The sequence below is a fragment of the Halichoeres trimaculatus genome, unplaced genomic scaffold (genome assembly GCF_033239565.1).
Source record: "Halichoeres trimaculatus isolate MK-OKI-2021-1 unplaced genomic scaffold, fHalTri1.1 fHalTri1_scaffold_7, whole genome shotgun sequence".
Taxonomy (NCBI): Eukaryota; Metazoa; Chordata; class Actinopteri; order Labriformes; family Labridae; genus Halichoeres; species Halichoeres trimaculatus.
The window spans coordinates 39,031,481-39,050,000 of NW_027437185.1; the positions used below are offsets into that span (position 1 = coordinate 39,031,481).

Here is an 18,520-nt window from a genome sequence, read left to right on the forward strand (position 1 = left end):
TATCTTTTGTGTTGTCGTGTTAATCTCAGTTTATTTGAACCTCCATCGTGCAGAAATGGGAGTATCAAGCAGCATCCAGCTCCCAGACTGCAGACTGAAGCCCGTCTTTACCCTGACTGTTGGTGAGCACAGTGTGACTCTGTTCATCCAGCTTTAACAATCAACAACTCTCATAACTACAAACTGTGACACACATCAACCTCTCCTCGTCTGGGTCAGACTCTGGATCCTCAGACTCAGACTCTGGATCAGACTCAGCCTGGGAAGCAGGGTAGTACTACTCTGGTTTTGGAGCAGCTCCAGTCACAGTAACTGGGGAGGCTGAGTGGGAGGAGGAGGAGGTGAGGAGGAGGAGGAGGTGAGGAGGGAGGCTGGAGCCCCGGTATGACATCACCCCTCCTGCCCTGAGCCATGATGTAATGCAACAACAAAAAAAGCTCAGGTGCTTGGCCGCGCGGCCCGATCATTAACGTCTCTGACGATCGCCAGGGGAAACAACCAGGGCGTCATTACATCACCGCGGCAACCGAGCGTGGAGTCTGGGGAATATCAGGCCTTCCTGCCCAACCCCCACCCCTCAAAGCTTTCCAGGAACAAACAAACCAATGAATCTGTTTTCACTGACTAATCAGGAGCTGAGCGAGGAGCAGACGATGGAGCATCCACCCTACAGGAGAGGAGGAGGAAAACACAACATCAGGAGGAGGAGGAGGAGCAGGAAAACACAACATCAGGAGGAGGAGGAGGAGGAGGAGGAGGAGGGGGAGGAGCCTGGTCTGCCGTTTGTAAACAGTCTGAACCCAGCGTGGCTCTGACTGCTCCACGCATCTGCAGCACAGACCACGTGACAGGGTCTGTGCTGCTGGAGGGACAGAGCAATAAACCCTCATTACACACACACACACACACACACACACACACACACACACACACACACACACACACACACACACACACACACACACACACACACACACACACACACACACACACACAAATGTTTGAAGGATGAAATTTAACATTTTCCTCCTTCAGCTTCTTATTAAAACTCATCAGATAAACCCTACAGAGCAGGATGGTTACAGGCTTTCTGTCACAGCGCCCCCCACAGGATGCAGCCAGCAGAGCACCCTGGGATCAGTAAAATCACAACAGAGTCAGGTTTACATACCCAGGCACTCAAACAAACCATCTCAGTCACATCCAGACCACGTCTGGCACAGAACCAGAACCAGAACCAGAACGGAGTAATGCAGAAACCCGATGTTCCCTCATCGGGTTTCTGAGGAGTTTAATTTATAATCCAAGCGTTATCAGAGACGCTGACCCAACCTAACTTTCAGTCGATGCTGAACCAGAAAGGAGGAGGAGGAGGAGCACAGGGAGACCTGAATCTCCCAGCATGCAGCTGTCTGTGAGTCATCCAGCGACTCCTTCATCAGCTGATCTGAACAGAACTCTGAGTCTGAAACTCTCCAGAACCGACGGGCTGAGGGAAAAGTCCCCACAGAGATCAACAGCTGGTGCTGCAGCAGATCTGAGGATTACTCCATAAAGGATGGTTCTGATCTTTATAGGCAGTCAGAGTAACTTCTTTACCAACACTTTAGGTTTACTTAACAAAATATGACAGAGACCAGGTAAATGATGATCTACAGGCTCAGAGGAAGTGAACAACATTTAACACACGGCTGCTGTGGAGGCTCAAACTGAGCGCGCTCTGACTCATTGATCTGTGTCTACGCTCTGAGTCTGTGAGCCAGCAGAGGGACTGAGGAGAGACCTCTCCTGACTGCCAGCTCGCAGCATTAATCCTGACGTCTGTCCCATTACCACGGCTCTAACAGCGTTGTTAGAGGGAGAAAGATGATCTGATGAAGAGGAGACGCTCCTGTAGCTGCTGCCGCCCCAGGGAGGACTGCATTCATCACGCCGTGCCTGACACCTGCACGCCGCTCTGAAACAATGTGTCAGAAACGCAGGCAGCCAGGCGCGCTGGAAACATCACACCTGTAGGTTCACATGAGCCAAACATCTGCTGGGCCTGCACCTGCTGCACGCCGTGTAAATCACCCAGGAAGTGAGTGGGGAGGTGACGAGTGACTGGAAGTTTCCAGACTGAGTTACTGAGTAACTGTGGAGGCTCATGGAGGTGAAGTGTCTCACTGTAAGGTGAGCGTGCCAATGTCTGTGTCCTTCCTGTTCCCCGTGCAGCGTTCCTCTTTTCATCCCACAGACAGCGCACAGACCTGGTTCCTGTCTGACCTCTTAGAAACGGTTATAAAGCAGCTGAATAAAAACACAGCCTGCAAACTTAAAGGGACCTGAACACCAGCCTGATGCTAACACCAGCTCCATGCTAACACCTCCCCAGCTCCATGCTAACACCTTTTCCAGCATGATGCTAACCCCAGCTCCATGCTAACACCTTTTCCAGCATGATGCTAACCCCAGCTCCATGCTAACACCTTTTCCAGCATGATGCTAACACCAGCTCCATGCTAACACCTTTTCCAGCATGATGCTAACACCAGCTCCATGCTAACACCTTTTCCAGCATGATGCTAACCCCAGCTCCATGCTAACACCTCCCCAGCCTGATGCTAACACCAGCTCCATGCTAACACCTTTTCCAGCCTGATGCTAACCCCAGCTCCATGCTAACACCTCCCCAGCTGGATGCTCAGAATCAGAATCAGAATCACCTTTATTGGCCAAGTATTTTCAAGAATACAAGGAACTTGACTCCGGATTAAACTGCATGCTAACACCAGCTTCATGCTTACACCTCCCCAGCCTGATGCTAACACCAGCTTCATGCTAACACCTTTCCCAGCCTGATGCTAACACCAGCTCCATGCTAACACCTTTCCCAGCCTGATGCTAACACCAGCTAACTGGCCTGGGGCTGGTCCTGGCTCAGTTATTCACTGCTTATAATCTTAAACTCATACCGTCCAACACCTTTTCTGTGTTTCAGTTGGTGTTTGAGCTGAACTTTGTTCCTCGACCAATCACAAACCACTTCCTGGCTAACATCAAACACACATCAACACGGGGACAAAGCTACAGCACAGAGAAAGAAACATGGTTCATGGTATCACGTCTCCAGTGATGATCCCAAACAGCGTAATGAATGTGAGATAATCTACACCAGGGGTCTTCAACCTGTGGCTCTGGAGCCTCATGTGGCCCTTTGACTCCTTTGCAGTGGCTCCTTGTAGCTTTAAAAATATAATCAAAATAAAGAATTTTATTTTTTTTATTGTTACAAAGGGAAATTATCATAATAGCCGGACACTAAGTGAAATCATAATTTAATATTTTGTACTGAAAATGCATCACCTCTTGATTTAAGGCTTTGAATTTTTTTTGCAACTTTTGAAACTTTTTTAAATTCAATTTTTAAAAATTTCTGCAATGAAGAAAAAGACTCAAATCTTAGCAAATATTTGAAATTTTATTGAAATCCCCTGTTTTTGTAACTTTGAGAACTTTTGGCAATTTTTGGGAAATGAAGCAAAATTTCTATATTGCATTGTCTAGGTTTTTTTTTTTATTTTTATTTTATATATATATTTTTTTTACAAATGTATGACATTACGGCATTTTTTATAAATATCAAAATTTTGCAAATTTTGTAATGTCATTGTTTTAATTTTGATTTTTTTTATTTTTTCATTGGAATCCCCCCTTTTTTTCTGCAATTTTGGAAATTTTGACATTTTTTGGAAATTAAGCAAAATTTTGAAATTGGATTATTTAGGGTTTTTTTTTTTTTTTGCAAATTTATGACATTTCAGCCATTTTTTTGAAACATCAAAATTTTGCACATTTTTATTTCAGTTTTTAAATTTCTAAATTTTTTAAAATTTTCGTTTTAAATTTCCAACTTATTGAAATTTCATCAATTTTTACAAATGTATAAAACTTATGACATTACTAAATTCTCTTTTTTTATAAATTTGCAAATTTGATAAAAATTAAAAACTATAACTTCTCACTAGATTATCTGCTTTTGTGTCTTTATTGTGAAGATAAAGTAGTTTTCGCGGCTTCTTAATGACTTTAATCCAGGTGAGCTGAGGCTAAATGGCTCTTTTTAAACTAAAGGTTGCAGATCCTGATCTACACACAGGTTGTGCAGGAGTTAAACTGCTTTAACGAGTGATTTCCTCTAACGAGCTCAGACAGAAACTGATCGGAGAAAGTCTCGAGCTCTTCCTCAAACTGATGTCGACTGATTTCCTCTTTATGGCTTTTTTACGGCTAACGGCTTCGCAGTTCATCACAGTTACTGAGACGTTATGTCGTAACATGGAGTCAGTTTTATTCCACGTTCGTCCTCTCACCTGCTGACGGCTCACACCAGAATAACCCAGTTTACGGGAGATTAATGCAGCAGTAATCTGTGCAGGTCTAATAAAAACACCTGGAGTGTCTGTGAGGCTAACTGCTGAGATCTCAGCTCAAATCATCGTCTCCTCCAACATCACACACATCACACACCGAGCCTCACAGCTCGCCCAGGGATATTTATAGACCGAGCACATTTTAACCCTTAGATAAACCCACCATCAGCCTGTTCATGAGGATCTGACAGCTCCAGCAGCGTCAGACGCCAGCTCCTCTCTGGACCAATCAGACGGACTCTCTTTGACTGGCTGCAGCGACACACCAACAACACAAACAGCAGCCGCTGTTATCCTCCACACACAGGCTCATTAGCATGAAATAAATGTCATCTGTGGAGCTCTCTGAAGGAGGCTCAGACCTCAAAAAGGTCTTTGAATGTCAAAACTGACATGAAAAGCACATCAAATGTCAGGGGGCGCCTCCTGTAACGGTGGAGGAGGAGTTAACCTCAGCGGTTGGTAAATGAGCAGCTCCTTTTCTCACTTTACAGAAAGCGTTTCCCCTGGATTATCCAGAAATATCTGCTTCAGTTTCATCAGAGCCAACATCTGACATCTGGATATTAATAACTACAAACAGCAGTTTCACTTTGCTGTGTGGAGCAGACGTCAATGAAAAAACATCCAAACAGAAAAACAAAAATCATCTTTAACACACTCTGATTATTAACTCAGGTATTAACGCTGGTGTTGATCAGAAAATGATCTTAGACTCTGAGACGTCAGTGAATGAATGAATCCTCAAACAGACAGATGAGAGGATGAGAGGATGAGAGGATGAGAGGATGAGAGGATGAGAGGATGAGAGGATGGGAAGTGACGCTGATGATGCTCAAAGTCAGTTACAGAGACAAAACTTAAATGGTTTGAAGCTTCTCAGATTATGATCAATATTAATATTCTGAGCGTGTCTCTGAAAAACACCTCAAACATCGTCTCTGACCTCTGACGCTGGTACAGGCCTTTCTCTTTGTGAAAACACACCATGAAAACATGCTCAGCTCACTGATCCAGCCTGAATGTGCTGAAGCTCCTCTCCACAATCTGAGCAAACACCAGGAATGAAGCAAAGCGAGGAGCAAGAGGAGCGAGAGGAGCAGAGGGAGCAGGTGGAGCAGAGGAGTGAAAGGAGCAGAAACAGAGGATTGAAGGATGAAGCGTCTCTCCCTCACAGCAGCAGCTCCTACACATCATGTATTCACAGGGAGCTGTGGAGTCTCAGCTGAAGCAGGTTGTCACAGAGGACAGATCTAAAAATAGAAACTCTCATTTTTCTTATTCTGTGGGTGAAGAGCAGCAGCTTCATCTCCACACTCGCTACCTCAGTGACGGCTCTGATCTTTTCAACCTCAGCAACACGCTTCAGCTCTCTGGGACAGGACAGGACCGTGTGGGGAAAAACCAGAGCTCTGGATCAGATCTGAACCTCGCTGGTTGGTCTCAGAGTCCAGGAGAAGGTGAGGGCGTGTTTATGTCCTCAACATACGGTCGCTCATTCAGTCTGCCTTTAATGTCATTCAGAGCCACTTTAATCAACCATTCAGCACATTAACCATCAGCACACACACACACACACACACACACACACACACACACACACACACACACACACACACACACACACACACACACACACACACACACATACACACACACACACACACACAGCAGGATGGTAATAATCCATAAAGCCTGAGGACAAACACCGTTATCAGGAACATCAGCAGCGTTAGAGGTGCTGAGTCCCTCAATCAGCTGATGGTCTCCATTATCTCAGTTTAGCGCCCCCTAGCTTCAGCAGAGCCATGTTTGTCCTCCTCTGTCACCACCTGGACCCTGATCAGGTCCATCCTCCACCAGCAGAGCCTCTCTCCAAGATCAACCCAGATCACAGGCTCAGAGCAGGACACAGAGCCACTGGAACAGGCTAATCCACAGAGCTAACCATGCTAACACATTAGCAGGGGGATGCTAACACTTTAGCAGGGGCATGCTAACACAATAGCAGCGTGATGCTAACACATTAGCAGGGTGATGCTAACACAATAGCAGCGTGATGCTAACACATTAGCAGGGTGATGCTAACACATTAGCAGGGTGATGCTAACACAATAGCAGCGTGATGCTAACACATTAGCAGGTTGAGCAGCAGATACAGACAGACAGGCTACAGACACAGATAAAACCCAGCTACATGAACACAGACAGCTAGAGAACACACACACACACACACACACACAAACACACACACACACACACACACACACACACACACACACACACACAAAGAGAAGAGTGTTATAGACACAGTACCTGAGGTTTATTGCATTCCTGGAGCCGTTAGAGGAGCGAGCAATGGAAGGAAGAAGAGGAAGAAGAAGAAGAGATGAAGGTTATCAAAGGTGCTGAGTCTGAGCTGAGGAAGAGGAAGAGGAAGATGAGGCAGGGAGTGAAGCTGAGTCTGAGATGAGGAAGAGGAAGAGGAAGAGGAGGCAGTGAGTGAAGCTGAGTCTGAGATGAAGAAGAGGAAGAGGAAGAGGAAGAGGAGGCAGGGGGGAAGCTGAGACTAAAGCTCTGAAATCAGCAGAGCCTGGCCTGAACATCCCTCAGCTTTAATTTCACTTTTTACCTGAGGATCAAACTGATCAGCAGGATTACTTTAGCTTTGACACTTTGGATAAAAACACGGAGGTTAACCTGTGACGCTCCTTCAGGTCAGAGTGAGTCAGACCAGCGGTGACCAGCTGTGACCAGCTGTGACCAGCTGTGACCAGCTGATGGTCACTTTTTGTTGATTCAGGTCAAAGTTTGCTGAGGCATCAGGTCAAACTGGAGGAAACTGTTTGACCACAGAGAGTTTCTAACAGCCGAGGAGCTTAAAACGTTAAACAGTCTGAGAAAAAACGTTAAACAGTCTGAGAGCTCATCCACAGAGATCCTTCAGCCTGAACAGAGACGATAACTCCAGGAGAAACTTTCACTTGGAAACAAACAGCTGATCAACTTGGTCAGGTTTGTTATCAGAGGTCTCAGGCTTTAACCTGTTCATGTTAGCGTAGCATAATGTTTTGGGTTTTGGTTTTGGAGCAAGCCTCAAGTAAAATCTCAAATGGTCTTAGAAACAAACAGTAGTTTTTTGGTGACCGACCTCAGTTTGCTGTCAGAGGAGATGGTGAGAAGGAGAAAAGCTGCGGTTTGGTAAAAGGACCAATGTTAAGATGAGGGGCCAAAGTTAGCAACACCCAAACAAACCAACACCCTCAGCAACAGGACGACAAATCAACATCTGCTTCACAGGAACTGAAACCCTGAAGCTTCTTCTGGAAAGTTCTTGATAATCCAGAGCTGTCAATCTGAGGAGATTACCCCCAACTGCTCTGACTCACCATCACTTTATACATCACAGACATCAGTGAGCGAGCAAACCGCTGTGGCTGACAGAGCACACCGTGGCTGACAGAGCACGCTGTGGCTGACAGAGCACACCGTGGCTGACAGAGCACACTGTGGCTGACAGAGCACACCGTGGCTGACAGAGCACACCGTGGCTGACAGAGCACACTGTGGCTGACAGAGCACGCCGTGGCTGACAGACACTATGGCTGATGCAGGGATACGACCTACGACCTCCTGATCACAGGGAGGCCCTGCTCCCCGTCAGGCCACGCACAGGAGGAGGAGGAGGAGTCAGGGGTATTGATTGTCTGCCCCCTGCAGCCTGGAGAATTACAGAACAGCTGATTGGGCCCAGCTGATCACCCAGAAACCCTGAGGAGGAGGAGGAGGAGGAGGAGGAGGAGGACTGGTCTGACCAGAGGGTCTGAGGAGGAGGAGGAGGAGAGGAGTAAGAGACAGAAGATGAAGAAGATGAAGGAGATGAAGAAGATGGGGAGAAGGGGATTTGAGCCTCAGTGAGGGAGAATATAGGAAGATCAAGTGTGTGTGTGTGTGTGTGTGTGTGTGTGTGGATGTGTGTGTGTGTGTGTGTGTGTGTGTGTGTGTGTGTGTGTGTGTGTGTGTGTGAGACAGAGATGCTAGAAACAGTGTGTGTCTTTTCTGAACAAGGAGTCTGAGTGTTAGCTCAGGGCTGGGAGCACACAGGAGGCGTGAGCTGAATCCTGAACAGTGTCCTCCTTTCCTCCTCTCCTCCTCTCCTCCTTTTCCTCCTCCCCTCCTTTTCCTCCTCTCCTCCTCTCCTCCCTTTCCTCCTCTCCTCCTTTCCTCCTTTCCTCCTCTCCTCCTCTCCTCCTTTTCCTCCTCTCCTCCCTTTCCTCCTCTCCTCCTTTCCTCCTCCCCTCCTTTCCTCCTCTCCTGCTCTCCTCCTCTCCTCTCCTCCTTTTCCTCCTCTCCTCCTTTCCTCCCCTCCTACTTTCCACCTTTCCTCATCTCCTCCTCTCCTCCTTTCCACCTTTCCTCATCTCCTCCTCTCCTCCTTTCCTCCTTTCCTACTTTCCTCCTCTCCTCCTCTCCTCTTCTCCTCCTTTCCTCATCTCCTCCTCTCCTACTTTCCTCCTCTCCTCCTCTCCCTCCTCTCCTCCTCTCCTCTTCTCCTCCTCTCCTCCTCTCCTCCTCTCCTCCCCTCCTCCTCTCCTCCTCTCCTCTTCTCCTCCTCTCCTCCTCTCCTCCTCTCCTCCCTCCAGCCCAGTCACAGACCATGTTTTCTCAGATGTTTTCTGAGGTGTATCTGGATCTCTGGGTGTTTAACTCCTGATGACCTGTCCTCACTAACACTTTGGTTTTGGAGCTGTGATCCTGATCCTAAAGTCAGATCCAGGTTAACCTCTGCTGGAGTCTGAGTGAGAGCGCGGCGTCCTTGAGAGGAAACGACTCGTCTGGACGTCCTCAGACATAAAGAGCGATCTTACATCAGTCCTTAAATCAAAGCAGCTTTAATCCTCCGTACGGCCTGAGGTCTTAACTTTGATCATCAATCTGAGCTGAGCCTCTGGAGGAGAGCAGGAGCTGCCGTCTTCCTCTCAGATATACAGCAAAGGTCAGTCCCTGCTCCCTGGGAGGAGCTGGATCACCACGACCTAAACACACCCAGCCAGCGTGGCCGTAACAGACGCAGAGCTGTGGAGCAGACGGCAGCTGAGGGTAACTGCTCTGAGTCCTGCAGAGATCCTCCTCTGGTGGCTGCTAACATTCAGACGTTTTCCCTCCTCCTCAGTGATTCACGCCGGCCGACACCCCCCACCAACACGCAGCAACCAGCAAGTCCATCACAAGCTTAGAGGAGCCATAAAGGACGAAGACCAGGCCAGACCTCAGCCTCTGCTGACGAGCTGACTCAGTTAATCACTTTAGAAACAGGGAAAGCTGTGTGGATGTTAGATATTTACAGGGATCTGAACCTTTTTAACGTGTACCTGAGTGTTTCAGATGTCTCTTACACATGTCTGTTACAGTTGTGTGCAGACCTCCAGGGTCAGAGCCGACTGAACACGTCTGAACACGTCTGAACACGTTTGAACACGTCACCATGTTTCAGCGTTCTCAGTCCGTCCTGCACCTGATGGAGTCAAGCGCTCGTTAATCAACATTTCCACCACAAGGCGTCTGTGGCTGCAGTAACTCAGTCTGTAGGGACTCCACTCTGTAACCAGAGGGTCCCAGGTTCAAATCCCAGCATTGATCCAGACTGGGAACTGGGCTGATAGCTGGAGAGGTGTTGGCATAAGTTCCCAAGCACTGGTGCCCTTGAGCAAGGCACCATACCCTCCAACTGCTCAGTGTCGTACATCGCTTTGGTAAAAAGCGTCTGCTGAGGGAAATTGTAAATTTTAGGCTGTAAATTATAAATCCTACATATCAACGTGATGTATCAACGTGACGTATCATCGTGACCTATTTAGTAACGTATCAACAGGGCTCTCTGTGAGCCCTGGAAAAGGAGCCGGCTCTACGATGGTTTTCAAGTTGAACCAGGTCCAAAGTGGAATATGAAGCTGCTGGCCTGAACTTTATGAATGAAACAACCTGAAACGGTGAAGGAACGGACAGAGAGAGCCAGATACACGACTGAACCTGAAACAGAACGACCTGACGGCGTCTGGCAGAGGACGCCACCCAGAACATGGCTGAGCTTCCTGTCAGCGTCTCAGCAGGAGGGGGAGCTGTAACGTTTCAGTACTGAAGCCTCAGCTGTGGATCCCTGAGAGCTCTGACAGTTTGGGATCATTCCCTGCTCTCTGAAACCTGTCTGCACAGAGTTTGGTGTTTTTAGCTCCAGGCGCAGAGACGACGACTCATTTCAGATCAGCACTGCTAAAACACAGATTAGAGTTAACGCTAAGATCTGAGATCAGCTGAAACATCTGATCAATGATCACAGCAGGAAAAGCAGGAGAGTTATAATCAGAGTCACTGATGAAGAAAAACACCCAAACATGTCCGTCTGCAGCTCCTTTAAGGCAGGAAGTATCACCTAACACCAAAGCTAACATCTGTCCTGGCTCTGGACCCTGCTCACCGTCTGAAACCGTTTCATGAAGCAAACACAGAGAGAAACCATCACAGAGAGGGAAACAGGAAGGAGCCAAACACCCACAGCCCAAAGCTAACAGTTATTACTGACTGGACCCTCTGAACCTCCTGTTTGGAGCATCCTGGATGTTAGCCTTGCTAGCATCACAGCAGCCTGCAGCGCAGTGACGGAGCTGAAGAAAAGCCTTGCCTGCTGACAGATTTCCTCTCTTCAATCCAAAGTTTCTCCTCGCTGCATCTCTCTCCTCCTAAATGAGCCTCGGGGTGCGCTGGAGGAGAGGCTGAGCGCTGCCTGGCATGCTAAAAGCTGGAGATTAGCTTCCTGTGTCAGCTTAGCATCCGCCCAGATCCAGCTCTGTGTGTCTGTGCTCTCCTCCACCCTCTGCCAGCAGCAGAGCAGCAGCAGAGCAGCAGCAGCAGCAGCAGAGCAGCACACTGCGCTCATGCTAACACAGCTCTCCTCCCTACTGTACTCCTGAGTGCACTCGAGCAGAGCCCATTTGGGACTGCTGGTTGCCATGGCAGCAGCTCCATCTCTTCCCACAGGACTGGAGCAAGGAGAGTCAGCCGTGACGAGACGCTGGGCCATGAGAAAGTTCAGAGCCGTCTCTAGAAAGTAAAAACAGAGTCTATATTTGGGGGCAGGGTGGGGCCGGGGAGGACGGCGTTTGGCACGTTTCCTCTTTCTCTGAAGCTCCATCGTTCCTGTCAGAAACCCCAGGGAGCCTCAGGAATGATGGGAATGCAGTGACGCTGAGCAGAAAAGGAAAAGCTGTGTTTTTAATCTGCACGCAGGGTTTGTTCATCATTAGTGTGAAAACGCTCGGCTTCCTCTTCCCAGGAAAAACAGGCAGTGAGGGGAAACTCTTCCTCTGCTGGAGCCCGTCCCCTCTGTGAATAAAGTCAATCCTCCTCCTCTAACAGGGCTCTGAGACGGGACAGACTGGGCTGATAGTTTCCATCCTGATACTGTCTGAACCATCGACTGAAACGCTGATCATTCCTCCGTCTGAGGCTGAAACACTGATCATTCCTACGTCTGAGGCTGAAACACTGATCATTCCTACGTCCGTCCATCATCAGGCTGAAACACTGATCACTGATCTGGAAGTTTATCAAATAAAAACACCAAAAGTCTCTAAACTCCAGCTCCACCTTGAGTAGTTTGGGATCATGAAGTTTCTATGAACACAGTGACTGATCAGTGTGAACACAGACGGATCAGTCACTAGGTCCACAATAAACTCCTTATTGATCAGCCCTGCATGAAAAACAGAGACTAAACTTCAAAACTAACATTAAAACTTTGAGTTTAAAGATCTGAAATAAAAAAAAACTTCTTATGAACGGGGTTATATCTCCTACATTTACCTCTGAACAGCTGGAGCTACCCTTTCTACAGATGCATCATGGGACACGGTGTCAGAGAGAGGTCAGAGAGAGGTCAGAGAGAGGTCAGAGAGAGGTCAGAGAGAGGTCAGAGAGAGGTCAGAGAGAGGTCAGAGAGAGGTCAGAGAGAGCAGGAGGTGGAGTTTGTGGATGGATGGTGTAAACTTTAACATGTGGAGTTTATTCACTGAAAACATCATCAGATGTTTCTCCTCTGGTCCCTGAGTTTGTTTCTGACATTTCCCTCCTTCAGAAACCAGCTCACTGCTTTAACACCACCCCCACCCTCACAGCATCTCCATCCTTTGCTGGTGTAAACCCCCAAACAGCTTCACCCTGAGCCTTCGTTTGGGTTGAGGGTTCAACGCCCAAAACAGGAAAAAAGTTTCCTCCTGATGACCTCTGCTCCTCGGCTGAAGCTGAACTGACCACACAACCTGAAGCTACGAGCTGATGAGATGAGAGGCAGCAGCAAACGATGTTTATCAGAGGAACATAAAAACACCTGAGCCAGAACAAACAAACAAACAAACAAACAAACAAACCAGCCACAGTCAGAGGAAATACAGGATCAAAGATCTGTACCAGACCACAAACTCTGATCACAGAGACAAAACCAACACCACAAAGCAGCTAACGCAAAGCAGCTAACGCAAAGCAGCTAACGCAAAGCGGCTAACGCTACAAACAGGAAACACACACACACAGGAAACACACACACAGGAAACACACACACAGGAAAACAGGATCTCTGATTGAGTGAAGCAGGGAAACAAACACTCACACACGGAGAGAAACTCAGAGGACGCTTTGACCCAGATCATCAGGAACTCACATCAGCCAATCAGAGGCCACAGATTCCCCAGCAGCAAAACCACACATCAGGGTTTAAAGCAGAAGACACACACACACACACACACACACACAAACACACACACACACACACACACACACACACACAGACGGGGCAGTGCGGTGCACGGCGGCGAGGGTAAACACAGGCCTGGAGCGTGGCGCCGCAGAGGAACTCACCGTGTGGTATCCCCGGGCGGTCGGCGGCTTCCCGGCGGGGTACGGGTCCACGGTGTCGATGATGGTCTGCCGCTCGCCTTTCTGGTTGATCTTCCTGAAGCGGCGGCGTGACTGTCTGTGGGAGGCCTGCCTCTGGAAGTACTCCTCATTCTCATCCATGTAGTCCACCTGCAAACCACAGAGAGGAGGAGGAGGAGGAGGAGGAGGAGGTGAGTGCTCTGTTTTCATCACCTCCTACTCCTCCTCAAACACTCACATGTTCCTAAAATACTCTGATTCCTCCTCCACCTCCTCCTCCACCTCCCGCCCCGTGTTGTGTATAAATAGAAGTGTGTGTGTAGGCTGCAGAACACACACCTACGTCAGAGTGCTCCACACGGACAGGGAGACAGGGGGAGGAGCAGAGAGAGGAGTCACACAGGGAGGATGGAGGAGGGAGGACAGGCCTCTCTGTTAAACCTCTGAACACACTGACGTCACATGTTTATCACATGTTCATCACATGTTCATGAGGCAGTGAGGTCATGTTTATGGTCGTGTTAACCAGTGTGTGGGTCGATGTATTCCCGTCCTCCTCTGTTTGTTTCCTCTCTTTGGACCCGCTCCTCGCTCCTCGCTCCTCGCTCCTCTGCTCTGACTGCAGCTCCTCGTCTCTCAGCGCTCAGCCGGTGGGATTACAGCGCTCAGATCTCTCTGTGCCCAACCCAGCGCTGCCATGACAACGGCAGGGGAGCTGAGAGCGAGCGTGAGTGAGAGCAGGAGTGTGATTGTGTGTCTAATTACAAACCTCTGAGCAGGCTGTGTGTGCGTTCAGTGTGTGTGCGTTCAGTGTGTGTGTGTGTGTGTGTGTGTGTGTGTGTGTGTGTGTGTGTGTGTGTGTGTGTGTGTGTGTGTGTGTGTGTGTGTGTGTGTGTGTGTGTGTGTGTGTGATTACAGGGGGCGCTGCTCTCAGCCAGAGGCCAGAGAGTGTGTGTGTGTGTGTGTGTGTGTGTGTGTGTGTGTGTGTGTGTGTGTGTGTGTGTGTGTGATTACAGGGGGCGCTGCTCTCAGCCAGAGGCCAGAGAGTGTGTGTGTGTATCCTGCAGAGCAGAGGCTGGTTTTACACAGAGGCTGTGTGTAACTGATCCCCCCCCCCCCTCTAAAGATGCAGAGTAATTACAGCGTGAGAGTGGAGACGTCTGCACGGAGCAGCTGCTGCCACACGCTGACAGGAAGCAACATGACGTGACGCCAGGTGATCAACGTGCAGGTGCATGTGTGACTTTAAATCTGCATGAAACAGAATCAGCGTCTGAGCAGAAACAAACTCTTTAACGTGTGTTTGCTTCACTCTCCTCTGTGTGTGCCGCTCTGCAGACTGAAGCAGGCTAAATATTTGCACAGCTTTGTTCGCCGGCCGCAGCACGCCGTGTCCTGACAGCGACCCAGAGGGAAGAACGGACGTGGTGTGTGCGTGTTTCAGCCGGTACGTTCCTGAATTAATGACTTCCTGTTCAGAAAATCTGCTTCTATTGGAAACAAATTTCAGGAGCAGTGTGTGAGGAGCTGAAGGGACTGATTTCAACCCTGAGATGAGACGATGAAGTCACCAAGGTTTCTGTGCAGCAGCTGAGCTCAGGTTGATCAGAGCAGGTGTTAATGAACCCAGCAGGGATCATCCAGAGGTGAAGATGCTCCACACACTGATCCCTCTCAGTTACCTGTCTCAGCGCTGCAGGATGGAGGCTTCAGACCAGATGATGAACTGAAAACATCAGAAATCCACCTCCAGCCACTCTGCGCTCACACCAGAGCGTTTTAACGTTCACAGAAACCACAAAAACCTGTGTTTGAGTCTGTTTTCAGGACCACGGTCTCCTTCAGACCCAGACGGTCCACTGGAGGAGCAGATGGAGCTGCAGCAACAGTTTCACGTTTGTTTAACGTCTGAGAGAAGTCAGCACCAGGCACGGCTCAGGATCTAAAAATCTAAATGTTTTTACGTTTTTAGTGATTTTTCTTGAACATCAGCTGCTCTTAGACGAACACGCTGACCTGACTCTGCCACGCTTTGCTGCAAAAATTAAACCCACATCTGTCGTGACCCGCGGTCCACAGAGGGCGTCTGTTCGTCACATGACTGAGCTGTCACCTCGGTTTGTTCCCAGCGACCTCTCCATCGAGCCAACAGTTTGTTTTAGCCCTAAACTGGGTCAGGGTCTCTGTCAGTAGGACCGGGCTGAGGCGGGTAAACACAGCGGCGCTTTAAAGCTGCGAGGACACGTCACGGTGTCTCTGACACAGATCAAAGGGTTTGACCTTCAGGATGTTTGTCTGCGTCTCAGAGTCCAGCCCCTCGCCCTCATCACGCCAAGACTTCATCAGTCACCGCCGTGGTTTCCAGCTGAGTGACCGTCACAGGCGGGCTGGGTCGTCTCAGAGAGGCAGAGCGCCACTGCTTCACCTGGAGGCCTCAGACTCAGCTCAGGTAAGAAACACAGGTGACGTGACTCACTGGTTTAAAGACGTAAACAGTGATAGAGTTCTCCTCAGACGAGTGTTTGAAACACGTTTGGAGGCGTCAGAGATTTTCCTCTTGATTAACTGAGATCAAACTCTGTTTCTGCGTTTCCTTAAACTCCCCTGGGTTTGAAACAGAGAAACTTTTGTCAGGCGACAGAGAGTGTGTGTTGGAGGATGTTTTGTGGTGTGTGTGTGTGTGTGTGTGACACCCCTGGGTCAAAGCTCTAACAGGACTCACCACGATCATCTCTGACGGCTCCAGGACGATGCACTCACATCCACGTCGCAGGCTGCCGGCCGACCTCTTCCCGAAGCTGCAGAGACACAGGAAGAAATGATGAGACAGGAAGTGATCTGAGCGTTTGTCTGTGTGTGTGTGTGAAGGCAGAGCACAGACTGAACACAACGCTTTAACATGCAGCGTGACATCACAGTGTGTCCCACAGAGCGGCGGTGGCGAGGGGACAGGCCCTCCTTTCAGCCCCACCCCACCCCCACCTGAGGGAGACACGCCTGTGGAAAACTCCTCTTTCGTGACCTCAGGGCTGCGTTCGTCTCCGTGTGAGGGGACACTAACAGCAGCACGGCCTGCAGCGTCTGCGCCGTGGAAACTCTGAGCATGAGCAGATCAAACTTGTGGCTTGGTTAAAGAAAGGAGTCTTTGTCCAACGCCGGCCTCCACGCAGACACAAGGAGGTCCTTGTTTGTTATTTTTAACGTCTTCAGCCCAAACGTGACGTGTCTGCTGGGTGGGAGCAGACAGACTCTGCTCCAGAGGAAGAGTCGTCGTCTGGGTCGGCACGCCGCGCTGTGAGCTAAGCATGTTTACCGTCTGTCATTCAGACTCCCTGGCTCTGAGACCGGCACGTGACGGCTCCAGGTCTAACTCTGTGCTGGGTGAAGCCGGTCTACGAGCTGGGAACGTGTTTTTATTCATGTTTCAGGGCAGGGATGGATGACACACATCTGACAGTGAACACAACGGGAAACTAACCAAGCAGGCGAGGGTTAATGAACAGAAACTGATCCGATGATTTTTCTCCTGAGTGTTGGGGAAACTAAAGCAGATCTGTTCAGTGATGAATCTTTTAACTTCTACAGAAGCTGACGGAGCTGAAAGAAACCCTCTCCACCTGCAGTTTCTGGTTTCATTAAGCAGAGAGGTCAAACTGGGCCGTGGAGGCACCAATCAGATCTTCTCAGACGTCTCAGGGTCTAAAACGGACTGAGGATCTCTGGGAGTCCACGCTCCTCCTGCTCACAGTGAGTACCTGACTTCCTGAGCGGGCCGTGGAGGTGACGGCTCTCATCAGTCCTTCAGACAGGTGTAGACAGGTGCAGACCTCAGGTGCAGCGTGGCATAAATGCTCTGAGGCTCTGGGCTTGTGGCTGCACGTCGAGGGTTGACAGCTCAGTCAGATCGACGGCTCGGTCAGGTCGACGGCTCGGTCAGGTCGACAGCTCAGTCAGATCGACGGCTCGGTCAGGTTGACGGCTCGGTCAGATCGACGGCTCGGTCAGATCGACGGCTCGGTCAGATCGATGGCTCGGTCAGGTCGATGGCTCGGTCAGGTCGATGGCTCGGTCAGATCGACGGCTCGGTCAGATCGATGGCTCGGTCAGATCGAAGGCTCGGTCAGGTCGACGGCTCGGTCAGGTCGATGGTTCGGTCAGGTCGAAGGCTCGGTCAGATCGACGGCTCGGTCAGATCGATGGCTCGGTCAGATCGAAGGCTCGGTCAGGTCGACGGCTCGGTCAGGTCGATGGTTCGGTCAGGTCGAAGGCTCGGTCAGGTCGAAGGCTCGGTCAGGTCGATGGCTCAGTCAGGTCGACGGCTCGGTCAGGTCGAAGGCTCGGTCAGGTCGACTGCTCGGTCAGGTCGATGGTTCAGTCAGATCGACTGCTCGGTCAGGTCAAGCACACACACAGGGCAGCTGCTCAGAGCTGTTGAACACGGCTCAGAGCACACAGACGTGTTTTCTGCTGCCTTTATTTTCCTGTGAGCTGGTTTAGCTTGCTTGGCTCTTCTCTTCTCTCTGAGCTCCTTTCACAGAGCGGCTTTTGTTGCTTTTTGTGTTTTTTCCTGTTTGTCAGCTGTTCTGTTGTTCCTGAGCCTGAGCTGCAGCTCTAACTGGACTGATGGGTCTGGTTTTAGACGCCTCCTGACCAACAGGTGGAGTCCAGGCAGAGGGAGGTGAAGCTGAAAGCAGAGAGCAGCTGGAGCACGGGGGGCACAGAGGGGTAATGCTGATCCTGGCTGTTTGCTGTGCCTCAGTTTAACACGCTTTATCTCTGCTCATATCCCCGACGTGCACCAGTCCAGGCCAAAGCACGGACAGCCCACTCTGTGTTTTCACCCTCTGAAGAAAACAAACGCTACGAGTTCGTCTGCACGTTATTTCCAGCAGAGATGGTTTGTCAGCTGGGCAGCAGCTTCAGAGGAGCAGCGAGCGTTTTTGGCGTTTGGAGCCGGTTCTGGGCTCTGATCTGATTGGCTGGCTCTGTGGAAAAGGGAGCAGTGACCCGCCCATCACACACCACAAAAACACGTCGGGCCACCAAACGCAAACAGCTCAGTGACATGTTTAGTCTTGTTCCTCCATCCCTGACGGAGTTATCCAGCCCTCAGTTTGCAGGAGGCCAGAGCCCGGCGGCTGCTCCGTTATTACAGACGGATTATGGAGGCGCAGTGAGGG

General features: G+C 49.8%; 1 protein-coding gene across 15 annotated transcripts in view; it reads right to left on the reverse strand.

The window, feature by feature from the left end:
* The window catches only part of rapgef2b (Rap guanine nucleotide exchange factor 2b), a 122,680-nt gene that overhangs the window by 38,752 nt on the left and 65,408 nt on the right, over positions 1 to 18,520 (reverse strand). For 9 of the 15 annotated variants that reach the window (XM_074673304.1, XM_074673312.1, XM_074673309.1 and 6 more), the window contains 3 exons: positions 16,063 to 16,138; positions 13,323 to 13,490; positions 6,729 to 6,746 (listed from right to left, as the gene is read on the reverse strand). In XM_074673304.1, coding sequence (XP_074529405.1) covers positions 6,729 to 6,746; positions 13,323 to 13,490; positions 16,063 to 16,138 — 262 coding nt within the window. Of the gene's footprint in view, positions 1 to 6,728; positions 6,747 to 11,091; positions 11,302 to 13,322; positions 13,491 to 16,062; positions 16,139 to 18,520 lie in introns of those variants that run through there. The other 6 variants (XM_074673313.1, XM_074673311.1, XM_074673310.1 and 3 more) reach the window with 3 other exon arrangements.